Below are 27,613 nucleotides of genomic sequence, written 5' to 3' on the forward strand. Positions count from 1 at the left end.
ATTGGCAAACACAGTCCCCATTGCGAAACTAATTTGGGAGCGTAAAATGAAGGGCATAATTGCCCCTTTTGCACTTAACAATTACTATTGGATTGATATTTGCATATCGTTATGTACCTGTCTATGATATTAAAGCCAATGAGAGGTTCTGATTGTAAAAACGTAAACTTCAAAATGTATGGTAAAGGGCACTGTCATATAATTATGTAACGACCCAAAATATATTTGACCCTTCTTGGAACCGATAGTCGCCAAAAAAAAAAAACACGTCAATGTCACTTTAAGAGTAGGGAGGGGCGGAGCTCGACGCTGAACTGCTCAGTTTTCAGAAGCAACATCCGATTCACACGCAGAAACAAAACATGAAGCTCTGTGGTCCGTCCAGGAGCTGTGTCACTTCAGTGACTTCTGCATAACAGGTGTGTGTTATAATATTGACGAGTAGACTAAGCGATTTAAATAGATCCGTGGTTGATTCATGTCTTTATTGGGAGCAGAAACCAGACGCTATCATTTTGTAAATGAGGTAAGCGTCATATAGGCTTCCTTACTTACAAGAGTAGAGGATTGTAGGTCAATGTCAGTGCTAATTTGATATCGGATTTTGACCTGTACTGATAGAGTCCATTCGTGGATTATGACAAATTAAAAATCGCGTCTGAATTGCAATTCATGATAGGCACGGTACACGCCTGGGACACGCATTTATTTAAGGCAAGCTGCCAGAGTAAAACAAAAAACAGCGATATACTGTCGCTATATAACATAAACTTATGAGAGTAGGTGCATTTCATTGTAAGAAGATGCAATGTATCGGAATTACGATTTGAGAGTGTATAGTCACACCACCATAACGGACTGTATTATTGCAGTCACGTCTAACGGTTCTGTGATGCATGGAATATGTAATTATGACAGGGTTCTGGTATTGATGAATACACCATTAAAGCCCTATAGCCAGATTGAACGCAACGAACTGGTCACAAGCAACCCTTTAACCCTTTCAGTCCTGAATTATTATTGTCAAAATTATATATATTCTTTACAAGCATTTATACACTACCTCAGGCTGAGACCTAGGAGTTAAGTGAGGTTCCAAGGTAAGGCAGGGCTTCAACCACCAAAATGGTAAAATAGAGTAATTACAATATACAACCATCAGGTGGCGCCATACACGATGCTAAAGTTCTACTAGAATATTGTTCCCTAATATCTCAATGTGTTCTCCTCTTTACAAAAAAGTACTAATGGGTCCAGTACTGCTAAGTTACTACCCCATACTGCTGTGCTAAACGCCAGTAGTCAGCAGTCAAACCCTAAGCAGTAAGTTGTATGGTGCTTCTAAGTAATTACTACTTTTGTGATTTAGTCCCTGGCAGTCTACTCTGCTAAATTAATGTAATTGCTGTAAACACGTGCTGGGGTGTTATATCCAGTAAGAAACCAGTGACTGAGTCATTTTCAGCAGGGCTTCTTCAGTAGGATAGAGGTGAGAGTGTTGGAAGGAGGCTGTGAATCACTACTGACTCATGCATTTGTAATCAGAGTGATGCAGAGCAGAACAGCCTTACTGAACAAGAAGAAAAAATGAAGTCGGACTGGAAAGAGTTTGTCATCCTGTTTGTGGGCTTACACCAAGGCACTGCAGTCTCTCTGATTAACTAGCTATTCATTTTCCTAATGCACCACAAAACTACCAGATAACTATTTTTGCTGCATTATTACTAGTGCTGCACAAAGTGATTATTCAGATTGAGCCCTCTGCAGAAATACAAGTTGCTCTGCAGTAGTTCCGTTTATTTTATTTTCCTAAAGCTAAAAGTTCATTGAATTGGGCCAAAGTGGCAAATAGGTTTAACAGGCAAAGAAGCTGCTGTCTTTGCAGCTAAAAGTCCTTTTGTAGGATTAACAGGTCTTTTATCTTCAGATAAAGTGGAGTGGAGATACAGAAAGATGATTTCTATTGTCAAATTGAAGGCCACAGTTTGCACTGCATAACTTCAAAATGCAAGACAAAAATGCAAACCAAGAATTTGTTTCTCCAGTAAAAATAAAATAAAAAGATCTGCCATTGGTGCAAGATGTGAAGATAATACTTTTGTAGCATGCATCGTCATGTTTTCCACGGTACTAGTTATACAAATACAATGTATTGTAAATAACTATGGGTATTGAAGCAGGGTAACTGCCTGACTCATTTCTGGTGACACTGTATTCTATTACAGTGTGCACAAATGGTGATCAGCATGCTTCGCAGGCTCCTGCCAGTGCTGAAAGTGTTGCACTGTAATTGGCACTGATCAGACCGCAGCATGTGAATGGAATAGGAAAGGGCTTCTCGTTCTGGGCAGGGAGACAGGCAAGTGGGCTGCAGATCAGGGTAGAGACAGTGGTTGCCTTTGTAAACTGCAGATTTCAATACAGCTGAGCCAAAACTGATTAAACAAGAAAGCAAGCAGCTCCAATACTGGCCTCTGACCTCCTGGATCACCTAGTTTTAAATGTAGAGTCTGTATTACAATAGCTTTACTTAACTGATGGGTCAGTGTTAAGTTGATGGTGTTAAGCACACAACCTGGTGAATAATCCATTGGCCGCCAGGGCTGTACGATATGGATCATGAATTTAGTTCCTGGGACAATGGCATTTTCTATAGAACAACATAGTCAAAAGGTACCATATCATATAATTCTTTTGGATATAGGGATCACAGACAGTGCTAATCATCAAATCAGCCCTTCAGGCTAAATACCTGTTAGAGGTAGCTAAAGGGGAAAGAGTGATGCGACAGAACAGAACCTCAGAATGGATGCAGACTTGATTTAATATGCCATTCATAGCCAGTATTTGTTAGATATGGGTTGAGGATGTGACGGTGCATTTGCATTGCTTTCCTTCCTGTCTCCGGCACTCGGGGTGCTTGTCTTGTCAGGGGTGTAGACTGGAACAAGGCTGTCCGTGATGAGGACTGAGGGAGGTGGGACTAGCTGAAAAGGGCAAGAGTGACAAGTCTGCTGAGCGAATGAGGGGCCATGGACCGTAACCCACGGCGACAGGAGAGGCACAAGAGCTATTTCAACAACGTCAAGTCAAGGTAAATCAGGGCAAACCAATGGAAAACTGAAATATAATCATGGGAAAAGCATAATTACTGGAACTGAGGATCTACTGTGTTCTGTTTTATTTATTTATTATTTCATTTTATTTTCCTCACAAACCGAAGTGAATTTTACACCAGAGAAAACCTGAAGGCAAGGAATTTCTATCAACAATATAACAACTGCACAGTGTACTTCAGCAGCAATCTGAAAAGTTAAAGACGAACTGAAAACAGCATCACATGAGCTGCTGTAGCCTGTAAATCTGAGCTGCATTCTGCACTGAGTGCAGCCCTGTCGTCTCAACAGACTTCACAAGCGTGCCAGAGAACACACAGCTGTTCCTTTGTTAGCAGTAATGATGGCTAGTGTTGGCGAGTCAATGAAATTTAACACCACCGGAGTGATTGTCTGTACTGGCTGCTACTTCTACTTAGCTCTCAGTTCTGTCTTAAATAATTTAAGATGTATTTCATTTAATTACAGTTCTAATTGTCAGCTCTGAGACTGAATTCATTTAGTCTGCTTCAAAGATACTACCACTGTGCAAAATGAATAGGCATCGTTTTTACATTACAGTTATTAACATAAAACAAATTGCGAATATACACAGTAGTATGCATTCACACAACAGAAAACATTTCAAAACCTTGTAAATCTCATGATTTGCTTATTATATGGGTGTAGTTAGCTTTAGAACAAACAGGCCTCACAATACCATCTAACCACTATTGCATTTCTAATGGGTATCCTGGCTTTACCAGACCTCTCTGGGCTCTGCAATGCTTGACTATGCTTTACCAGACCTCTCTGGGCTCTGCAATGCTTGACTATGCTTGACCAGACCTCTCTGGGCTCTGCAATGCTTGACTATGCTTGACCAGACCTCTCTGGGCTCTGCAATGCTTGACTATGCTTGACCAGACCTCTCTGGGCTCTGCAATGCTTGACTATGCTTGACCAGACCTCTCTGGGCTCTGCAGTGCTTGACTATGCTTGACCAGACCTCTCTGGGCCCTGCAATGCTTGACTATGCTTGACCAGATCTCTCTGGGCTCTGCAATGCTTGACTATGCTTGACCAGACCTCTCTGGGCTCTGCAATGCTTGACTATGCTTGACCAGACCTCTCTGGGCCCTGCAATGCTTGACTATGCTTTACCAGACCTCTCTGGGCTCTGCAATGCTTGACTATGCTTTACCATATAAAAATAGGCTTGTAAGAATCAGATGGTGACTGTGTGGTTTCAGTTTACTTATGGGTATAGAAAGGGGAACTTCAGCAGACAGGTTGTGATATTATTGGAATCATATTAACAGTGGGCTTACCAACAAGACCTCCAAAAGAGCACGCAACCATGTGGTCTGTAATTTAAAAACTGGGCTTGTTTAGTTGCCTGCTGGAAATATTTCAATACACTGCAAGGTATGCTTTATTTTTTCTTGTGTGTTTATTTTATCAAAGACAAATCCACAGTCATGTGGGTTCACTGTTTGTTTGTTTGTTTGTTTGTTTGTTTGTTTGTTTTAGGACCCCTTAGCATATCCCAAACTTAAGTGTTCACGGCTGCTGAGTCTTTTCAGCGGTGTTGAAATTGAAGTCAAGATGAAAACCTGCCACGTTTAAAAAGACCTCAGTTTCATCTTACCTTTACACCACACGCTCGTGCTGAACGAACCGCTTCTTCGATTATTTGGATTGCTCTCGCCACAGAAATCAGGTGCTGACAATCAGGTGAGGGTTTGTGATGATTGCTGTGGAGGACAGCACTCCACACAGATCCAAGCAGTGTTTTCACTTTGAGTGGTACATTAGCCCAGTGAACAACAATGACCCTCACCCGTGGAGAGCTTGATCCGAATAATCGGATAAGCGGTTTGTGCAGCACTGCCACACACAGTGGCGATAATGAATGGAGATCTTGGCGGAAGCTTTGATGAACGGGTGCATCTCAAGAGAATGCCTACTGCTGTTCATTTTGAAGCTTACTGCACTGCCTTTTTATACGCTTCTTGTGAACTTGTATAACCATTCATGCCAGTAAAGAGAAGGTTTCATAATACCTGCCAAACAAAGCCCTGTTCTGTGTTAATGCTGTACCTGCTCTAAGGAAATGCTGTGCCTTGCAGCAAACATACAGTAGGTTGATCGCAGCTGGTGTAGCTCTTTCTCTGGTCTCCCTTTTAAAGGCAAGTAAGACAGGTGAGGTGATGAGTCATCAATGGCAGCAAAAGTGAAAGTATAATTAGTTTGTGTTTTGAAACCACATGACTGGTTTGGAAAAGGATCCTTTTCTCAGTTCAAGCAGCATTGTGCTGCCTATATTATTATTATTATTATTATTATTATTATTATTATTATTATTATTATTATTATCAATACTACCACTACTGCTGATTAATAATAATAATAACACAACATATTCAGAAACTATCATACTTTGTAGCAGGAATATACTGTTCAAGAAAAAATATTTTCTATTATGGATGTTTTTCATTATGCATTATAACCTTCAAATGCTTAGAAACTCATTATCGCCCCTTCAAGGTTCTAATGTGGACGTGACTTACAATCTATAAAGCTGAAAAGGCTAGCATTTTTTTAATGTATCGAGCTATCAAAGCTAAGTGCAGATAATGGCAGAGAAGTGGTCTAGCAGATTGAATATTCCACCGTCATTCACCAAGACTGAACAAGCTCAGTCTTGAAGCATATTCCACTGCAGTGCTATTGTGTGTGTGTGTGTGTGTGTGTGTGTGTGTGTGTGTGTGTGTGTGTGTGTGTGTGTGTGTGTTTGCGTGTGTTTAAGGTAAGGTGGAGGACAGATTTTCTCATGGGAGTGAGCAAAGCTGCATTTGTTATGTTGAAAGCAAGCAAGCAAGCAAGCAGCAGTAAGAAAAAAAAAGAACAGCATCCTCTACGAACTAGCCAGCCCATCTCTTCCGTGACGGAAATGTATGTATTGTGTACTTGCATTTTGCTAGATGGCATTTGCTTGTTTTGTATGTGGGCAGCTCAGTCCACACAGCTGCTTTTAATATGGCGTATTGGTTCCAAGTGTATTGCAAATGAAATGAATGGTAACAGAGTTAGTGCTGGTTGCTGGTGGTGGTGAAATGAGATTGCTTTAGTTTTCTGCTTGCACTCTCTGTAGGGTACGTGCAAGTGCATGTAAAGGATCTGGCATTACGGATGCTGCTGTAGCATGCATGCTTGGGGAGACTAGGGATCAATTCAGTGTTCCAGAACAGGCTGTGGGGTTTACAACAAAGCACTTTGGAACGCCTGAGGGAGTTCTATTTTTTAAGTCGGGTTCTTAAAGAGAATTCAGTAATCAACTCTGGGGCTTTGTACTGTACATAAAAGCATTTCTGGAATCTGTACTTGTTTTCCTGCCTGAACACCAGCAGAGTGTAAATATGCAGGGGCTGTCTTGGGCCCAGTCTAGAAAAGGCAAGAGCAACAGATCTGGCTGTGGTTGAAAGAGGACACCCTGTGATTTCAGGTAGGAGGCCGGGAGTGATGTCATTCTGACAGCCTTCTGTTCTGTGTCTTTTTAGCAGTGTTAAAAGCAAAGAACTGAACTGAAGCATGCATTTATTTTTAGATTTATCTTTTGTATATTAAAAAAAAAATGCTGTAGTGATTATGTTTTTAAACTTGTCTTCTGACATATGTTTGCCTTCTAAATGAAAAGTTTCAGGTCGAGGCTCCAAAACGTTTGACTTTAGAAGGCCTTAAGGGGGTCAGGTGGGGTTCTTTAATGTGTAACACAGGAAGTGAATGGGCAGAGTAAACCAACTGAAATTCTGGAAAGTTCTATTTTGTAAAGCATATTGATTTATTTATTGTAAGATGTGGTATTTTACTGTTGTGATGAGAGGCAGGTTTATTAATTCGTATGACTATATATATTCATATTTGCTTTTGCAGCACGCCCTTCCTCACCCTCTACTGTTTTTATTTTTTATTTCCCCTTTTCCCTCAGTTAAAGGACAGCCATACAAACAGTTTTTTTTTTATTCAGAAACATTTTTAAATAGCTCATAACTTGTGTGAAATGTCATCTCACCAACTATAGTTTGGTCTAAAATCCAACTAGTGGTTACAGCAGAACTGAACTGACACCCAGACATGCCAAGTCTCACTCATTGTAGGAACTTTTCAGTCTCAATTGTAGCAAAGTCACTCCTTAAAGAAAGGAAATGTTAAAGCGCTTTAATGCTATATAACAAATCTCACTTCTAGGCTAGGCAAGTTGAACAGCACCCCGCAGATAGCTGACTGCCCCTCCAGCCCCTCAGTCCAGCCTCCGAGCAGCCAGCAGAGAGGGGAGGACAGCGACCCCTGTTGGACGCCGCCGAACAACCCCAACAGGAGCGGCCTTCACACCAGACCCATCCGCCACCCGGAGCTCCGCAAGTACTACTTAATGGGTAAAGCCAGCTGCATTTAAACTGAGTGGGAAAGAAATTGGAGAATGAAATCGCTGGGGATTCCACAGGGAGCGTCGCATAGGCTCGACGCCTCCATGGGCTAGGGAGGCAAAATCGGCAGGCAGTGTTTCTCCTGCAGTGTACCTTACTGTAGGAGAAACTCAAGGGCTGGCCTTGGTCTTCCAGGGGCCGGTATAACTGGGCGAGGTGCTAGTGGTTCTAGTTTTATAAGATAATATAAAACCTGGGTTAGCACTGCTTTACACAGGCTGGACCCTGGAACAGACACTGAGAGGGTTTTGCTCTAGTGTGCGGCACTGTGAGGCTGATTGAAGGAGCCCGGTTGTGTTTGTATCAAGGCCTGTGTGTTTCACAGTCTTGTACACAGACACAGCAGAGCCATTGTTCCACCTTAGCCGTCTCGGCTCAGTGCTTTCTGATTCAGAAACAGCTTTGGAGTTCCGGACTCTTAACTGTGCTCTGACAGGATTGAGTTACTTGAGATGTATTTTGCCGAAGTCAGCCCTCATACATGTGCTGTCTAGCTGGGCGTGACGGACACAGGGAGATGCAGTCTTGTTATGTGACAGAATGCATGTCTTACATTCTATTTGCATAACTTGTGAGGGATGGTGCATTTACAAAAAGTGTAAACTAGTACATATTGCAGGTGTTTCCTTGTTTTATTCTCATATATATATATATATATATATATATATATATATATATATATATATATATATATTAAATTTGCTGAAGATACAGGAAGTATATAAACCATATGCGCTAATATTTAACTGTTTCTGAAGTTTTAATTTTTTATGACAAGGACACTTATGTGCTCCCCTTTAACTGAATTACTTGTGCTGAAGTGTGCTTCTGAATAGAACAATTGCATTGCAAGGCTTACAAAAAGCCAGTCCTCTGAACTCGCAGTTTAAAGGAACCATTCTTTTTTATTTCTTTAGATTCCCTTTCATTGCAAGAAGAAACAAAGGCTAAAGGCGCAGTTTGGGATCAGCCTCACGGAACAGTTGAATACACAGTGAGTGCTGTGGATATTACAGGATTAGTGTTGATTTCCACCAGTCTGTGTCGCTCTAATGTGCCTCTTGTCTTAAAATACTCCAGCAACACCCCTTGGGATTATTTTATTTTTATAATTCCACAATCTGTTTAGCAGAAGATCTTTCCTGAAACACAAACATTTTATTGGCTATCTGCATGCCAAAGTGTGCAAATCAACCCACTTGTTATTTTCAAAACTCCAATTGTCATAGAATTACATAACAGTACTAAAAGAAACGTATACCATTCCTTGACAAAACATTTTGAAATCTTTCTCAGTGTCTTCAATGTAGAATTTTGGTATTAATGCAGATACTATCGTTGAGTGGTTTATAGGCAGTGATGAAATATAAATGTATATGATTGTGAAGGATGAGGACTGCGATAGCTGTCAAGCCCTGCAGTCGTGTACGGTATGTCCTGAGTGTTTGTTTTGCTCCAAGGTGCATTCCAAGGACACTCTGTTCAGTGTAGCGTCCCAGTTCCACACCACCCCAAGCCAGCTGATGAAATGGAACCGACTGTACACTCAAACACTGCTGCCAGGACAGGTACTGTGCGGGGTCTTTATGTTTTAAATTGCAGGGGTACAGGCCAGTGCACCATGTGATTCCTGTTTCTCAAAACGTTGTACTCCAGTGTGCAATTTGAACCTTTTTTTTTTTTTTGTGAAAAGGAAAATTAAACTGATGTTTGATTGCAGACTTGTAGTATGTCTCTGTAATGCCCTGACGCTAGATACAAGTACATTGTCCTGGTTTTTAACCCTACGGCTTGTAAACGCTTAGTATAGCAGACTCACTGACCCAGTATCCACACCGTGCTCTATCATAAAGAATTACTGGCTGATCGCAGTTACCAGATGGGTGAATTGACCAGCACATTTATAAAACACATTTTAAAATAACTCTAGAAATATCGAAGGGCATATTACAGTTATAAAAATGTAATTTATAAAAACATAATTTCCAGTGACAACACAGGGATATAGTTGAGGCCACTTATCATTTAATACCACATATCCAATTTTCATATTCTGTGCTATTATATACAGTGTTGTAAGTCATGGTTGTCAACTTTTTGTCATACTGATAGGTCTAATATTGAATTTACAGCGTTGCCAGGAGATGGGTGTTACTGACATAACATCCCCCCCTCCCCGATCAGCACTCTGAACAAATCACTGATCTAAACAGGGTCCCGCCACGCCTTTGGCTGGACTCTGATTCGATTGCTGTGACGATGAGGTTATTTCTAGTCCTTGGGTGAGGACCACAACTGAGCTACTCCTTTATACACTATACTATAGATGTAGCATAGCAGGCGTTCTTGTGGCTTATGCTTGGAGCTCTGGCTTCCTCTGATGCAGGTCTCTTTGCTTGTCTCACAGCGGCTGTATCTTCCATATCTGAAGCTGCCGTCGCCTCAGGGTGCTGTGTCTCTTCCTGATGATCGAGCCGCTGACAGCCCCACTTCCTGTCCTCCCAGCAGCCCTCTGACTCCTTCCCTAGATGCGGAGTATGACAAGCTGTTGGTAAGAAGAGCTGGCTGCCAGGGCAAGGGGGTTCCATGCATTGTGTAGGGTTTTCTCTCACTGTTTACATGAGCTGTGATCTGGTCAGAATTAATGACCCTGCTTCAGTCATATAGACATCCTGACGAGTTACGATTCAGGAAAGAAGCAAAAAAGCCCCCAGACATTTTTACCACTAAACACATTTTTTTTTTTCTGTTTGAAATTTCTCAGTTTCCAAAGATTTTGTTTCAGCACTAGGTGAAAATAGAAATATGATGGTTCGTCTGATTTTAAAGTATAGCGGTGAGTCTAGCCCAGTTGTGTTGGCCTATTGTGAAAACTGATCTTCAGGGACTTTGCATTGACACGCCGGTGCTCCCAAGGTTCCAGACTGTCTTTTTGTGTGCAGGACGTGGAGGGAGTCCCAATGCCTGATGGACAGCTCTGTCTGCTGGCCCTGCCCCCAGAGTGCTTTCCCGCCCAGGAGGAGGAGCCTGTCGCCGTGCGCTACCTGAAGCTGTGGTGCCGCTACATCACCGACAGGAAGGTCGGACCGCTCCCTGTGTGGTCATTTTGAAAGCTTGCTTCAGAAATTGTGATTTGTATGGCGCATATAAAGTATTCTTTTAATGTTAGTATCTTTTTTATTGGCTGGCGTTGGATAAATACATCGAGTGGCGCCCATAAGTGTTGACACATTTGTTTTCAAATATCATTTTGCTGCCATTGCCATGGTTTTACTTCCTGTGTAACTGATTGGTTCTGATTCTGGGTTCCAGGGCGTGGTCACAGGGATCCTGCTCGTCACGCCCAATAAGATTTTCTTCGACCCCTACAAGTCCCACCCCCTGGTGCTCGAGCACGGCTGTGAGGAGTACCTGCTGTCCTGTGCCATCGACAGCCTCGTCTCGGTCTCCTTCTTCAGCGATATCTCTGGGGTGCACTTCTTCACCAGAGCCTCCCCACTGTGAGTGCAGCTTCCCTGAGGGACAGGACAGGCTTCCCTCTCACCAAGCGCTCCATACCATACTAGAGGGTCCTGCCAGCATCTGCATTAAACACAGAACACCTGTTGCATTTCTTAGGTTTATTAAGGGCAGAGTGTTGGTTACTCTGTGGTGTATCAGCTGTACCCCCTTATAAAAGTTTCTCACAGTAAAAGCATAGCAAAATGTGAAAAGTATAGTAAAAGCATGGTTACACATAGGTAAGCACTGTAAAGCCCAGAGAGGTAAGGTAAAGCACATTCAAAAACATGGTAGACTATGGTTAATGCATAGTATAACTATGGGAAAAGCGTGGGAACACTGCAAAATACCATGCAAAAATACCATGGTCAGCTTTTATAAGCGCTCTATTGAGTCCACAGGGGTGTTTGTAACTTTTCAGTGCCTAGGATGTAATGACTGAAACAGAAAATGATAAGTTATTTTAAACGCATCAGCTAAGATAACTGATATTTTAGACCAAGATTATCTTTAAGTGGGATGGCTTAACACTGGTTTTTTTTTTTATATATTTTATTCAAAACACGTTTTGAACATGTTGATAGTAAGATGTGATTGAATACTTACTTTGCATGCTAATCATCTTCTTGTATGTTTCTTTAACAATATTGAATCATTTTTCACATAAAAACAAAAGAACATTTTCTGTTTTGGTTTTGTAAGATTTGTAGAACAAGTGGAACTGGAGTTAATTTGCCAGCTCTGCACTAAACTGAATATGTCTTCTGTAAATGTTGTCTACACAGGGCGAGAAATAAGAAGGTCAAAAAACCCAAAGCGCTAAACCTGGAGTCGCTCAAACGTGGAGTGAGGCCTAGTCTTGGGATTAAATCAGCCTCGCCTTCAGACCCCCAGCAGGACACGGGCAGCATCCTGCCCACATCTCCCCCTCTACCAGACAGCTGCTTGAGTTCGCTTTTAGGCCGGAAGCTGTCAGTTGAAGACAAAAACATCTGGCAGGAGTGTTTAACAGGTCCCCAGGAAACCCTGGCTCATTCTCAAACAGCATGGGCCGCCATGGACTCTGGTCAAGGTAAAAAAAAAAACCGCATTTAACATTTACATTCTGTAGTAATGTACAAGACAAATTGATATTGTAATACAGTTCACCCTCCAAATTGGTTAATTCACTGTTTTCTTCCTCAAAGGCCTTGGTAACCAGGGCGGCAGCCTGGGGGAGTTTGGAGGCAGAGAGAACCTGGAGGAGGGGTATGTCAATGTGGGAGCAGGAGTCCTGGGCAGTGCTGCCACCTTCTGCTGTGGAGGTGGTGGAGCAGAGGGGTCAGGAAAAGGCATCCGTATGGAAAAGGTGAAAGCTGGAGGAAATGAAAAGGAGAACGCACTGCTGGACAAACAGTTCAAAAGAGGTATAGCTCAAAATTGAATTGATCTGTGAGTGTTATGCATTGCTACAGGTAACTCTGTGCAGTAACTGAAGAGAGAGATACTAACTACAACTAGTTTAAAAGTAATCACCCCTATTTAAAATGGACCATAATATATTAAATCACTATTGCAGTTTGCATTACTATATATTTGTGACTTCAAAAGTACACAGACATACAGGAAATCCGGTTCCTATTCACAAAACAGGGGGGTCCTGTAACGCTTTAAAACAGGGCTTTGAAAAATGACCATAAACTAACAAACCCGAAAACAAACAACAGGTTTCATGAACTACAAACTTGATTTAATTGAGGACGTTTTGTAAATCTGGACCACAGAACCACAACTAGAGGGTTACCTGGATCATTACGCAGGTAGGGAATACCCATCATATAGCTACCATAGCACAGCTTGTGCCAGTGTATCTGTAACAGTGATTATGGAGAAGTACCTTTCACCACACTGTCAATAGGTTCCGAGCTAAAAGTATAAGAAAGTCAAGCAGGCCAGTGTTACTGATATGTAACCCTTTGTTTCTCCCAGTGATAAGAAGCCCCTTCTTTGTAACCTCCCCAGGTCCTTCCAAGCAACCTGCTGCCCGCTCTGCTCTGAGGTTCCTTCGGCTGAGGCTCCAGGTCCCCTTGAAGAGAAAATCCGTCTTCTCTCCGGAGCACAGGGCTGACAAGAGACAGCTGAGCCGAGACGTCTGGTTCACCCTCACTCAGGACAAGTACGCCCTGGGGATAGTGATACCACTGCAGCTAAATAATAATAATAATAATAATAATAATAATAATAACAACATGTCTTCTAATAGACATTAAATACAGAAAACAAAGTAAAACCCTCCAAGCAGGCAAGCAGTCGTTGTCTTGTATAGTAACTCGATTATTCAGCCTGCCCTGCTGGCTTGCTGCCTGTTTTCTACCCTTGGACCATTTGCTTACTAAATATCTATGTGTCCGTTTTAAAATGCATGCTAACGATTCAGGAAATGTGTTGCCTGTTTTACCCCGTACTTACTCAGCATCTTTGTATCCATTTTTAAATATATGTGAATGATTTCAAGCAAGTGGTAGAACTTATGTGTTTTATAATACCATGCAGACACTAGATCAGTTGGCTGCAGAGCTATGTATTATAGAGTAGGTGCCTCGACTTCTTTTGCAAAGCACAGTGCAGGTAATGTTTCTGTGTAAGATGATGGCTGCAGAGACCATGATTCCAGTTCTGGTCTGTATGTGTCAATATTGCCTGTGGTTTTGCTGGCAGGTCGGATGAGCTGTATGCCTATCTGAGTTACTGGAGGCCTGACCTGTACATCATGGAGGGGGGCGGGGAAGAGGAAGAGGAGGAGTTTGTGCTGGTGGATGATGAGGAGGAAATCTCCCCGACTGAGAACCACAGCGCTCCCCGTGTGGTGGAGGACTGGGAGGTGAGGTGTTGACAGATCATTCAATACTTGGATTCCATTAAAAAGGACAGCATGCCTTTAAGACCTGCTTTATTAGCCAGTTTTATGACACTGTTCAATCAAACGCACCAATATGAAACTACTTTAAAAAAAGACTCCAGACACGTGCACAGCAATGCAGCATTAGTGGAATGAAGGTGCCCCTCTTTTCTGTCCAGATCATCTCTGTGGAAGACGGTGGAGGGGAGCAGGCCAAAGAGCCGGAGGCCCTGACGGATATCCTGGAGCAGTCAAACATCATGGAGGAGAGTCACATCCGAGAGGTGAGGAGTGAGGCAGTCCTGCAGACGTGTGTCTGCACACGGGCCACACTAAACCAGAAGCATCGTCCCATTGGGATGAAACGTGGTATGGAAATTCATTAAGTTTGTGAACATCCTATCCATGTAGCAGCAAGCTGTCGCTATGAGATGTTCTGGGGTTTTTTTTCAGAAAGGAAAAATGCAACCAATAACGTTGCCAGAAATAAACAACTTGGCAAATGAATGTAGTTTCGTATTCTGTTTAGAATTTGGGAAAACAGTTTTGGAGTATATCGCTTTGAGAATTTTCTCCAATCAGTGATATGCAAGCAACCCGGAAATAATGCAGGCAAATCATGGGACAAGCTAAAACAAAGTTCTTGAAGCTGTTGATGAATTTCCTGTTACTGTAAGATATTACTTTCATGGATTGTGGTTCTGTCATAACTATGATTTTGAGCCATAGCGAACAGCACAGCCTTCAAGATGAGATCAATTAAATGCATTAGTTTGAAGTGTCTTGTGTTTTTGTTGCCCCACACAGCTCTCCAGCCACCTTCCCCCGAGGATCCTGATCCACTCCTGGCAGTTAGCGTACAGCACCTCCCTGCACGGCTCCAGCCTGAAGACTCTCTACAGGAAGCTGTCACAGAGAGAGTCCCCAGCACTGCTGGTGATAAAGGACTTCCACAACCAGGTACCAGAGACACAGAGCAAGCTCAGTCTATGAAAGCAATGAAAGATACTGGGGGAAAAACAATAGCCTCAACTTTGCCAACTATTAGGATATATTGTTTTTTGTTTTAGATTTTTGGATGCTTCGTCTCCCACCCTTTGAGGCTCAGCGACTCGTTCTATGGAACGGGAGAAACGTTCTTGTTCACTTTCTACCCGGAGTTTAAGGTAAATGTGACTGGAGCAGCGCCCGCTCTGTGATTCTCAAAGCACCAGAGCCAGAGTGTTGCATGAACAAGTATGAAACAGTCGTAGGCATCTCCATGTCATAACAGCCTCAGTAGGATGTAGGTCCACTATTGGGCACAACTGTTTAAATTGCACAGAGAGAGATAGGGGGTGAAAACCTGCTGTCATGCTATTCAGAATGGCTCATAGATCAGCCAGGTCCTCAAGTACCACCAACAAGCCCAAAGTTTTCTATCAACCAGTTCTCATCTTTTACTTTTTTTTCCAATTTGTATAGCAGTCCAGTGATGAACGTAGACTCTCGAGCAATTAGGAGCTACACCCTGTTTAAAGTGTCATAGACTGCAAATGCGGTATTTTGTGCACTGGAAAACAATGCATACTAAAAAAGTATTGAATCCCTGCTTGGAACTAACCAAGCAAATAATTACCCACTGTTAGCCTTCTATTGGAGTCTGTGGGATTCAGCTTGTATGTGTTACAGATTACATAGCAGGTATTCAGATTGCATAACAAATGAATGAGGCATGTGAGGGCTAGCCCATATACACAATGATACACACTGAATATGGATCTCTGTGTGGAGAGGCAGTATGGTTGTGGAGGTGTAATATCCTGCATTAGGATGAAAACTGAGCTGGAGAAACAATCCGTTCAATGTCTGAAGAGAGCCTGTGAATATGATGTAATGGCATGTGTGGCTATTCAGTGTTCTCTCTAGTGCAGAATGTGTGCTATTGAGGAAAAGCTAAGCTTCAGCTATTGGTTCTTGTATCTGCAGTGTTTCCATTGGACGGGAGCGAATTCCTTCTTCATTAAAGGCGATTTGGATTCCGTTGCAATTGGTGGAGGAAGGTAAGGGCGTGTCTTCACCCAACTACTCCACTTTTTCATAGCCTGTATGTTTATAAATAAGTAAGACCTTAAAACACATTTGAATATCCTCTCTCGTGTTTTTCTTGCAAGTCTGCATTGCAGTTTGCTGAAGTCTTACAGTCACTAGAGTGAAGCCGATGTATGTATGAAGAGTTTTTCATTTGTATTTGTACTCCTGGTTCAGAGGGAAGCACGTGAGTCACAATACAAGAAGCTCTGAAGCACAGATGTGCAGAGAGAGGTCTAACCCTTCTCCTTCTCTGTCCCAGTGGTCATTTTGGGCTGTGGCTGGATGAGAACCTCTACCTGGGGTGGAGCAGTCCCTGCAGCACCTTCGACAATGACACCCTGTCGGAGACGGCAGACTTCCGAGTGCTGGAGCTGGAGGTGTGGAACTTCTACTAGCAACACCCTCGCGAAAAACAATCCGGGGTGGACTGGACACAAGAAGTCCATCCTGCTGGACCACCCACAGCACTGCAGTGAACATCCCTTTCACAGTATAACCAAACTAGTTAACTAAATTAATACTGCAGCGTGAACAAGCTTCCACTGGAGTCGCCTGGAAGGAGAGCCAAGGAGAATACCAGAGCCAAGACTTGGGGATCATGCTGTGTACTGGACTAGAATATTCCCATGGGGCTACTGCAGCGGGGCGATAGAATGGGGTTCTTTTCTAGAATTGTGCTGCACACTCATGGCACATCTGCCACTCTTGTCAAAGATGCTGCTTCCATACCCTGGGAGAGTACTTGTTTCACTTAGCTTCTGACTGCACTTTCTGTTGTTAACACATGTTGATTATTGTGTACTGAAGGGTCCTGTCAACCCACCATGATTAAAGCTGCAGCATTCGTTCATTTATGTTCTGCGTGGACCGTACAGTACGTCCCATTTTAGAGCGAATTTGTTGCCAAGCTGTTTGTGTGTATTACATTAGTTTGATTCAGACAATTGATGGGGTTTTAAAAACTCTGTCTTACTATATATATTTGTATGATTTTTAGACCTTTCTCCTTTTAACAATAAACTGCGCACAGTTAAAACTGCTCAAGCATGAATATCATTGTGTATAAATAAAATGCCTAAATGATTTGTTAAATGTTTTTTTTTTAGTTAAGGCACTGAGGAACCTAACCGAATTTGAAATGGGACAATTCACAAAAAGACAAAAGTAACGATTAGGGCAGAGGTGGTTAAAATTATATATATATATAAAAAAAAAGTCCTACACAACAGTGAAAAATAACATTTTATTAATAACATAATGCTCTTTGAAGGGCTTATACAGCAAATTGCATTACATTCACATATTCATGGCTAGTTAAAAGTAGTGGTAGTATGTGTCTTATGCAGTTTCTAATGCATGTGGACTCCCACATTTTCTCCTGAACAGCAAGCTAGTAAAATAATTGTTTTCCAGCCCTTCTGTATCAACTCAAGGGTACCATTGAACATTCTCAACATAGTCGGGTTGGTTTTACAAGAAATTCATAACTAGCGATTTTAGTGCAATTAAAAGTATTGCTTAAGCATCTAGCTCAAAAAGAAAGGAGCATTAATAAAGTTGGTTTATAGTGTTTGAAACAGTATAAAAAGTCCTTTGTGGCTTATTGCAATGGGAGTGTTACTGGCATATTTAGCCTGTGAATATGAAGTCTGAACAAGCCAGTATATAATGTAATTGAACAGTTTATTTTAAAATCATGACATTAGGGTTGGTTCACGTTTGCCTCCTGGCTGATACAGACTCAGATGCTTGAGGACTAGTGTTGGCCAGCACTGTACTGGGACCACAATGCAAATTAAAATGGCAACTAACTGCTGTAGTTGAGAGAATGGTGAATGCGTTAATAGCATTACAGGGCGTCACATATGACAGTGAAGTAAACAAATGTTTAAGACAAAAAACATTGTCAATGTCTTTATTCGTTTAAATCCAACAACTAAAGTAAATCTGTTAAAATGTCTGTCAAGGAAAATGAAAAATACACTTTCCAACTAGGATTTTGACTATGGAAATATATTCTCAATTGCATGTATTGTTCTATATATAAAGAAACCCACCGTCTCCTTCTAGGGGCAGAGAGGGGACATTGCTTCCAGACACAACTACTCAACATCAGGCCTATCCCAGCCCACAAAGGGCTTTCAGAGCAGGCCGTCACAAAGAGCAATGGTTCTAGAACCAAATGTCCACGCTACACTGCCCTCTATGGGGCTACCATGGTATTACATAAAAAAGCAGGCTGTCTACCATGCAGCATAAAAAACACACAATGTAAAATTATAAAAACAATACATACCGCATACATTCTTACAGTACATTTTGCAGTCTGTCATTTTTGGTATAACCAGAAAAAAAAAAAAAAAAAATCATGTAACAAAAAAGGCTGGATTGTCCACTTTGATTGCCCAGAAGACCACTTTAAATTCCAACATATTCCTTCAATACAATTTGAAATTCTGTCGGCAGAGATCCCAGTTGTTGCCTCGACCGATACAAACTCCAGTTGGGATCTTTCCAGGCAGAATTTCAGATCCTAATAGTAGAAATTCCTTGGTCATTTCACCTCGGCAGTAGCTTCTGAGTCAAAGCATGTTACTGGCTAAAAGCATGTCAGTCAATAGGGGAAGCAGCTGATTGGCTATTGACAGGAAAGAAGCCATTGAAGGGGTGGGGACAACTTCACCCTCCAGGTAAAATGACCCAGGAAGTACAAGACAGTCTGTAAGCATGGCTTGTAAACAGACATTTCTTTAGCCTTGTTTAGTATCAGATACCATTTTAAAATGAAAATCTATTTTCTTTAAAAACAAAAGACCTATATAATGAGTGTGCATGGGCATTAGGTGTAAGTTAAACCCCACTACTACAAAACTAACCATGGAACCTGCTGGGCAACCAATAGAAAACCCCCAAGCAGCTAGCAGGACACCTCTCTTTCAATATACCTCCTGTTTGAGAGGTTACAATCCTTTCAGTTTTTGAATAGAGAACCTACAGGATCCTGGCATGTAACAAGGGCAACAAGTGGGTAATAGAGCCCACCACTGACTAACAAGGTGGCGTCTATTCTCTTGTGTGCATGAGGAGTTTGAAGGGGGGCTGTGATCCAGCTGGACTAATAAGCAATTCACTCTCGCTCCTGTGCAAACGCATAGAACATCCGTGAATGACCTCTGTACAGACCGACCCTTCTACACTTTAAACAGCTGGTTCGGTATACAGGGGAGAAAATCAAGAAACGATTACAATAGACTGCCCTGAATGAGGGGAAGGTAAACATGACAGGGCAGTAATTGTATGCAGGGGTCTCTCACAGTAGAAGACATTTCATCTTGTGCAGTTTGGGCAAGAGAACTATGAAGTGAAGTCGAACCGTTCTGTTTGCTCAAACTGCACAGATTTCTTAGGAATTATTTAATTAGCTATATCCCTTGAAATAAGGTCTTGGACTGGTCTGGAAGAGCACTGGGGGTATTGGAGTCTTTCCAAGCTCTCCTGTGCCGTCTAGTTCCCCAGGTACTCCCGGGCTTTCTCCAGCCCCTCCTTCAGGAAGCGGATGTATGTGGCAGTGGAGGGGTCCTCAAATCCCGCTGAGAAATCAAAGAGGTTTCCCTTGTCCGGCTCCTCGGGTCTCATGGAAGTCACGTCTAGGAAGTAGTTTGCGTTGATGTGGTGAACCTGCAACACAAAAAGCAGGATCAAAACAATTAAAGGGCTTAAATCATACACATAGACAAGTGAATCTGACCTACAGCACAGGAAGTGATTTCAAACCATAGCCAATTCATTCTACAGCGCAAGAACAACAAAAGAGTACCATTTCATGTGTTCCTTCCTGTAAAAATATATAATTACATGATGGAGTACAATACTATACAGCATTAAAAACACAAAGATAGTGAGGGCTCTATAGAAATGTAGACTTACCACAGTCCCATTGGGCAGACACACCATCATCTCCACAGGGAAGTTGTACTTCTCTAAATGCAGGCTGGCTAACTGAGCATGGGCAGGGTTACCCTTGTTGCTCTGGAACAAAAACACAACATTTCAACTGACCCTGGCCTTTAAATAGGTCTGTGCCCATCTGTTTGCGAAGCTATCTCGAGCTGGATTAAATCAGAGACAGAAAATGTATTCAACTTTGAAAATGCACCTGTTCACATTTCAATGTGAACAGAATGTTTTCAAACAAGAATGGGTATTGTTACTTGTAATATTTCCTATGAAACCTAAAGATATTAAACAACAGCAAAATAAATATCCCACAATCGGGATGTAAAAACAAAACTAGACTGTATCATTAAAATTGAAAATGCAGTGTGTGTGTAGGAGTGTGTGTCAGTATTTGCTGCTGTGATTATTGCTGGGTGATTTTGAATAAATAGAGTAAACATGTTAATGTGAGTAGTTGTTCAGGTTACTTTTCAGTGCAATTGTAAATTACAAACAATTCTGCTGCAATTGTAATTCGAATTGCCCCCAGGTGTGGTCCAGAGAGAGTCACTCACCTGCAGCTCCTCCAGTTCCTTCACCAGAGACCAGCTGCTGACGAAGCTCTGATTGAGCAGAGCCAGGACGGGCGAACTTTCCAGGACTGTCTCCCGGAGAGTCCGCCCCGAACCTGCCACACAGAGGGAGAGACGAGGAAACCATTACACCCAGCTCTGCTAGCCCAGTATCACATACCAGCTGCACTGTACTGTACCTCTCTCTCTGGAGTGATTTATTAACATACAATAGAAATCCAGGTAAATGACCTCTATGAACAATCAAACAATTTAAAATGGCGATATTATGAGTTTGACTCTGTGAAAGACAGCATTGCTAATGAAGATGGTCAATCCCCTCACCCCCCTTCACCTCAGCAGGACTGGTCATCCAAGGCCCCCCACAGCAGGAGGGAGTGCACCAGCTTATTCTCTGCCTTGGCTCGGTCAAAGGCTTCGCTGAAGGGATGGTACGAAACCTGCCAATGAAGGACATGGGTCTACTAAACGTGTGCACAGCAGCTGAGAATAAAAACCTTGAAGCCTTGAACTGACCCTGTATTGTGTTGTCATTGGACTACCTGATCAATAGACTGTATATGAAAAATGTAGCTCATATTGAGACCCTTGAATGAGAACCACAGCCCCCTCCTTTATAATGCTGTAGTCGGGAGCCATGCTCTAGTTCCGAGACTCTGCTATTTGTGTTCCGCCTTATAATGAGTGACAGTGTGCTAGCATATGTAGCAAACAGGGGCACCCTTATAATTGGCTCCACAGTATAACGTCTTATAAAAGGGGGACACCGCATGACTTAAGTGTTCATTGTCAATATGGCAGGAGGGGAAAGATTAATTATTTATTATTATTTATTTCTTAGCACACGCCCTTATCCAGGGCGACTTACAATTGTTAAAAGATATCACATTATTTTTACATACAACTACCCATTTATACAGTTGGGTTTTTACTGGAGCAATCTAGGTAAAGTTGCTCAAGGGTACAGCAGCAGTGTCCCCCACCTGGGATTGAACCCACGACCCTCCGGTCAAGAGTCCAGAGCCCTAACCACTACTCCACACTGCCGCCCGTATATTTCATATGCATATCAGTTAACACAGGCTAATGCTATCAACACCCTCTGGTGCCCCATTCTTTCTGCCGGCGGAGACTTGCCTTCTTGAAGGGGTACAGCGTGACCTCCAGGCGCCGGCCCGCCTCCTCTCTCGTGATCTGCGAGAGCCACTCAATCTCCTCAAACACAAACTGGATTGGCTCTCCGTTGGCGTCCAGGCTGTCAATCACATTCCCCTCCTCGTCGTGAATGAAAGAGGGGATCGAAGGGGCGGCGGCTTCAAGCTCCATCTGTAACAAACGCAGATTAAATGTGGTGGTAGAACGAAATGGAATGGAAACAAGACTCCCATTGCATAGCAGTTTCACCCATTCCAGGTTCTGAGCCGGATTAGTCATAGGTCAGGTGTGTCTTATTAAACTCATAGTGAAACCAGGAATGGATCAAACTGCTGTGCAATGGGAGTCTTTCCATTGAGGACTCCCGTTATACAAACCAAATAGGTATACAGCAAGATTATAGGGATTAGCTGCACATAAATGATCATATAACCTGAAATGTGAAGACAAGGCTGACCCATCAAAAACCCAGCATCAGCAAAACCTGCTGCACAGACCTGTCCGAATTCCCTCAGTAAAGCTCTGCTGTACCTGGGGCAGGTAGCCAATATCCACCTCCATGTTGCTGCTCTCACTGGCTCCATACAGCCACTCCATGTCCACATTCAGTGACCTGAGAGCAGAAGAAATGACCAGTGTGAGAACAGCCAGACTGACTGGAGGCTTCGTCATCGGTCTGCTGTCAGGACATCCTCACATGTGCAATAACTTATTATACAACGGCAAGGATTGCCCTTCTATTCATTTCAATGGACTATGTGAGGTCAAAGGGCCTCACAGCCATTGTATATGGTAATAGGTTGGTTGAATAGACTGAAGTACCTGCTATGTAGTATATAAGCAAGTGTTTGTAATTGTTAATCGTTACTGATGAAAACTGAAGCAAACTATTAAATGTTTCACAGCTAACATCAGCGCCAGTGCGGTCTGCAGAGCAGTTAGTGACTTGGTGCTGAAAGAGTTCAGTCCGAGTTATAAAAGGAGCAGGGAAATCCAACCACAGACCTGTTGTTGGGAACGTAGAGACGGAATTCACGCACGTGGGAGGAATCCCTGGACAAGACGATGTTTCCTGTGAACTGACCGGGAGAGAACCAGAACGGGAAATCTGGAACATCGTTCAGCTGAAACTCTGCGTGGATCCTGAAGAGCCAATTAAAAGAAGGCGCGTCAGCAACAGACATGTACACACACGTACACACACACACACACTGTGCTTGCTGGAGGGTAGTGTATATCCCTCAGGATATAAACGCCACATTTCAAGTGTCTGTGATGAAAAGTAAGCAATCATGACACGTACATATATGAAGTGCCCAAAAAAATCCAATAAATGAATAAATTGGCACCAGCAGCATCATGAAAAAATATGAGCCATGAATCTCCTTAGGAAGTTTCATCGCAAGTGGACAAGCGGTTTACATAAAACTCTAGTGGCCATATTCTGAAGCAGCACTCAAGTGAGCATTAACAAGGGTGTTTGTTTTCTGAAAAAAAGCTCTTAAGTGTGACACACAGAGACGTATGCATGCCCAGTCCCTCTGCCTGCCCACCTGAAGACGATGTCGTAGTAGTAGTTGCTGATGGCTCGGACACAGGCCACTGCCCCCTGTGGAGCGAAACGGGTCTTCACAAAGGGACGCGGGTGGAACATGCTCAGGAGACTGTGAATGAGCACCTGAAACAAACACAAACCAAATCAGCAGAAACAAAGCGAGGGGGGGCATTTCAAGGTGCCTCTTCATGGTCATGTCCCAAGCCATGCTTAAAATACGATAGATTTGTTCACAGTTTAATAGGCCCAGCAACTGTTTGCCCAGTATACCTGGCTGTAAAGAAAAAAAAACTGAAAATCTCACAAGAATACTGATGGGTGGGCAAAAAGAAAATGCTGAAAGGCTGGTACAGAATTACTATGTTTCTGACACTTCCCTCCAAAGTGTTACCTCCTTCACATTGTGACATTGAGATTTGTGATCCTCGGGACCACCGATGTGGTCCCGAGCCCATGTCCAATGTGAATAAGAAAGGGGAATGTGATCTGGAAGGAACGCTTGATGAAGACGCTCCTCACCTCTTTGCCCCGTGGAGCTGGGGGGTGGTAGCGGTTGTTGGCCAGGTACCCTGTGAAGATGTTGAGCTCGCTGGGGATGAGCCACCAGGACTCCCCCACCTCCAGCTTGTTCTTGGGGGGCAGGAAGGCTCTGAACTGGCTGGCAGAGTAGACTCTGGAGGGGGAAGCAGGGCTCTTCCAGTCCCTCAGCCCGCTCAGAGAGCTGTGGGAGACCTGCAGAGACACAGCGCACACATGGGGGGGGGGGTCAACCATCACCTTAGATCAGGGGTCTCCAACCCTGGTCCTGGAGAGCTTCTGGTTTTCGTTTCAACCAATCTCTCAGTTACTTAATTGAACCAATTATTGGCTTAATTAGTCAAGATGAACAGGTGTTCCAGATCTTTAGCCACTGATGATGTAAAGACACCTATAAAACCTGCTGGATAGGGGCTTTCCAGGACCAGGCTTGGAGACCCCTGCTTTAGAGGATCCAGCCACACTCCAGGGCTTCTTGTTATGTGTTATCCTAGTGGTTAAATGTTCAAACATGTTTAATCTTAAAATGAAACAGAATCAAACACCCTAATGATGCATTTACCTCTGAGAGGTAAAAAATGTTGTCTGCTTGTCTACTTTATTCTGCGACCTTCATAGGTTTACTTTTCTTATATATATATTTAAACAGTGCGTATTTGTGTGTGTGTGTATTTATTGAAATGGATGTTGGGATTTTCAATAGAAATCATACTCGTTATTATCTCCGGTGCTAGGACATGTGAACCCTCAGCATGTCTTCCATGTCAGATTCACATGAAGAAATGGGATCTATTGTTATTCCAGGGTTCTCTGTTCTCTCTCACTCACCCCCAGGAACCCGTCTTTGCTTTTCGTCATGGATTCCATCACGAGAGGCTGGAATTTGGCCACAACAGTGAGGTTCTCTCCGTTCTCATCGGGGCCCCACTCCTCCTCGGACTCCGCGGGTGGGGAGATACCTGGAGAAGGCAGAGAGCAGGCGCCGTGCTTTTACAGCTTCAGTAAATACATGGGCTAGAAGTCTATTTATTCTTATTGCCACTCTATCTGTCTGTGCAGCTTTCCTGACTTACTGTACATCACACAGACAGTGCTCAAAAAGACTTGTGTCCAAAACTGTGCCTTGCAGTGTAGGTTAGCTGCATATGTTAAATAATTTGACACTGGCAACAAAGCAGTTCCCTGACTTTTACTTTTTTTTTAATGTATTAATAATCCATTTACATTTCTGTGTAAGACTGTCAAATGAAAAGGTATAAAGAAGCCTTTTTTTCCCCCAAACACACAGGTATCATTACAAGCCTCTATAGCAAAATATGAATTCTTTTAAAGCACCTGTGAGTTTCTCTGCAATGGTTCTAAACTCCTCTGGGCTGAGGAACATGTCATTATCAGAGTCCAGCGAGGAGAAGAGAAACAGCCCTTCATTCCCCAGGCAGTGTAGGGCAGCCTCCTGAAAGACAATACACAGCTCTGAGACCTGTCTGCTTGTATTCCACACACTGCATCTGCTTCAGCACAACACCCACTGGAGTTACCCAACAAACAGGGGGGTCGCATTCATTACATACTATATAAATGAACCCGAAGCATCTTTAAAGACTGTAGACTTTAAGAATGGCTGAATTAAGCGGAGACATTGCCCTCTTATAAAACTGACACATGCATTTCAACGGAGGCACTTATTTTATTTTGACAGAATTATATGAAATATATAGGTTCCAACTGAGGTTACATTTTGCCAAAATCTGCAACTTGTTCCCCCACCGATACAATATTTGACTCTGTTCTCTAGACGCTCCAATTGCGATATATAGAATACCGAAGGCCAGCAGTTTGCTGGTTCAGTTTCTGGTTCAGGGATTATCGAACCCATTACAAAGATTTAACAGAGTATACTCTGGGGATAATTGGCAGTTGGTTGTGCAATTTTTGTTGCGTTTGGAAATAAATGAATTTATCTGGACACAGGGACAGAGTCCTTACTAAAACATTATTTAGAATGGAAGGAATTCCTGAAGGAATTTGTGGCAGCCACTGTAAATCGCTTACACAGCTTTAGCACACAATAAAAAAACACTTCTAGACTTAGCAGTTACTTCAAGGCACACTGATGAGCTACACGTGTCAGGTCCTTTGTTTGCCCACATATTTAACCCCAACAGAAAGTTAAGCTTCATAAATTATATAATAAACGGGTCAATGTAACTCCATCAGATACTGGCGCTACCAACACTCGAGACAGACACGTTAACAAAGAGACCGGTCATGTGACCCCTCCCCCATGGCGATGTCTGGGTTGAAGGTTTCTGCCTCGTTTATAAACTGCACGATTCACTAAAATACGTGTTCTAATCAACCAGGTGGTAACGCAGAACCGTCATATGCAAATACACATTTTAATAGCATTGTTAAAGTGAACGAGGGTTCAAATGCGAGTCTGCTCTCCCACAGGGATAACGTATTGCATTTAAAATTAATCAATAATAGCTTTATATGGGGCAGGGATTAAACAAGTGTATTTTACATAAAACTGGATATTTATTTAATTCATTGCAAATTAAAACATTTTGGTGGGGAAAAAAAAGCAATTACAAAATAAATAACTAAATAAAATAAATTAAAACCGAACGTCCATGTTAAACAGTTATGAAAACAATATCTCGTTTGTTTGTGAACAAAGCTGCTTTTTTAAAAAGGACTTGGCGCTGTTACTGCAACAAAGTAACTTTTTATAGTAGGCTATCACACACCCTATCCCTTAGCAGCAAAGCAAAACGCCATGAATACACGCTCACTGTCTGACACACTGTTATTTTTAGAATTGTACGTTATATTGAAAACAATATGGAAAAAGCTTGTTCAAATAAAACTTTCAGGAGTACGAAAGTAGCGCGTCAGTGGTTTCCCTAAGTGAGCATTTGGTGCATTCATCTTCTTAAAAAGCAAACTGCTTTTGTGCGGTCGAAGGCGACCAAGAGAGAAAAGCCATCCATTCTGACCCCATGGAGTAATAACATACCTGGAAGCCTCCAAAGTGCCATTACAAATAAAATAATGTACATTCTAATGCAAAAATCATATACAGTTATTTATGTATACCTATTTCCAATGCATATTAGTTTATCTTGAAGAAGTTATTTCATTCCAAAAGAGAACAAAAATGTGCTAAATACATTTAAAGAAATACATATTTTTTTAAAAAAATCACGTACGTGACGCCTAGCGTGCAGCCCATCTCGGTAGTATTTTATTCCGAGTAGCGAAGCAATCGGAACGAACAGAAGTAAAAACAATATGGCAAGGAGTTTGGAACAGCGGCGGCGAGGGGAGCGCTCAGGGTGCGGTGCTTTCCTTCCTTTTCCCGGCGACTTCGGGTTTCTATCATCCGAGGCCAAATCTTCCTTCTCGCCGTTCTTTCTTTTCCTAACGTCCATGGCCATGTCTCATTCAATTGCCTCCTTGGGCTCGGAATATCCCTGTGTTGCAACCGTCCATGCTTGCTCTGGCCCAATTTCTGAAAACCATGGGCACATTGGATGCCTTTGATGTCTTTCTTGGAGCGCTGCTGCTTGTGCAACGTCTAACGGTGCATGGGAAAGTTATTCGTGTAGTGTAGTGTATTGTATTGTGTCTGGCACGAACAGTCAGCCACACTGCAGTCTTAAAGCTGCATTGTGCTCGTTTCCACTGGTCAGATCCCCAGGGAGAAAGCACTACACTGTGTGTTGTTACTCTCTTAAAGAAACAATACCTCCATTTCACCGCCAACAGCAAACATGCCATTCAACATTTTCCAA

The 27,613-nt window shown here is 42.6% G+C and overlaps 2 protein-coding genes across 8 annotated transcripts; one reads left to right on the top strand and one right to left on the bottom strand.

Moving 5' to 3' along the window:
• The first annotated feature begins 279 nt into the window (after window positions 1-279).
• Window positions 280-17,122, top strand: LOC117413936 (nuclear receptor coactivator 7-like). 7 transcript variants are annotated; one of them, XM_034023402.3, is made up of 17 exons: window positions 280-419; window positions 2,933-3,094; window positions 7,347-7,534; window positions 8,503-8,579; window positions 9,046-9,153; window positions 9,993-10,136; window positions 10,528-10,665; window positions 10,898-11,085; window positions 11,872-12,158; window positions 12,274-12,492; window positions 13,088-13,241; window positions 13,784-13,946; window positions 14,144-14,248; window positions 14,772-14,924; window positions 15,035-15,130; window positions 15,933-16,006; window positions 16,297-17,122. In XM_034023402.3, exons 2-17 carry the CDS (start codon window positions 3,033-3,035, stop codon window positions 16,430-16,432), a joined length of 2,292 nt encoding a protein of 763 aa, XP_033879293.3. In that variant the 5' UTR covers window positions 280-419; window positions 2,933-3,032; the 3' UTR covers window positions 16,433-17,122. The 7 variants fall into 7 exon arrangements, with proteins under 7 accessions (XP_033879293.3, XP_058856259.1, XP_033879295.3 ...); XM_034023404.3 differs by having other exon boundaries at window positions 300-419; window positions 2,941-3,094; XM_059000274.1 differs by lacking the exon at window positions 280-419 and adding an exon at window positions 426-526.
• Window positions 17,123-17,266: 144 nt separating this feature from the next.
• Window positions 17,267-27,518, bottom strand: LOC117413937 (selenoprotein N-like). The gene is made up of 12 exons (XM_034906149.2): window positions 27,029-27,518; window positions 25,149-25,266; window positions 24,642-24,772; window positions 23,796-24,008; window positions 23,275-23,399; window positions 22,727-22,864; window positions 22,253-22,334; window positions 21,704-21,892; window positions 20,901-21,006; window positions 20,549-20,661; window positions 19,965-20,066; window positions 17,267-19,715 (listed from the first exon to the last, which is right to left on the bottom strand). The coding sequence occupies exons 1-12, from the start codon at window positions 27,254-27,256 to the stop codon at window positions 19,542-19,544; spliced, it is 1,719 nt and encodes a 572-aa protein (XP_034762040.2). The 5' UTR covers window positions 27,257-27,518; the 3' UTR covers window positions 17,267-19,541.
• Window positions 27,519-27,613: the final 95 nt, after the last annotated feature.

This window comes from Acipenser ruthenus, chromosome 25 (genome assembly GCF_902713425.1).
Source record: "Acipenser ruthenus chromosome 25, fAciRut3.2 maternal haplotype, whole genome shotgun sequence".
In the NCBI taxonomy this organism is placed as follows: Eukaryota; Metazoa; Chordata; class Actinopteri; order Acipenseriformes; family Acipenseridae; genus Acipenser; species Acipenser ruthenus.

Bases quoted from the DNA above. Each gene is read 5' to 3' on its own strand.
- LOC117413936 (XM_034023405.3), top strand. From the start codon at position 5,932: ATGGGAGTGAGCAAAGCTGCATTTGTTATGTTGAAAGCAAGCAAGCAA. The intron at 14,925-15,034 runs GTACCAGAGACA...TTTTTGTTTTAG, and splicing joins TAAAGGACTTCCACAACCAG to ATTTTTGGATGCTTCGTCTC. The intron at 16,007-16,296 runs GTAAGGGCGTGT...TCTCTGTCCCAG, and splicing joins GTTGCAATTGGTGGAGGAAG to TGGTCATTTTGGGCTGTGGC.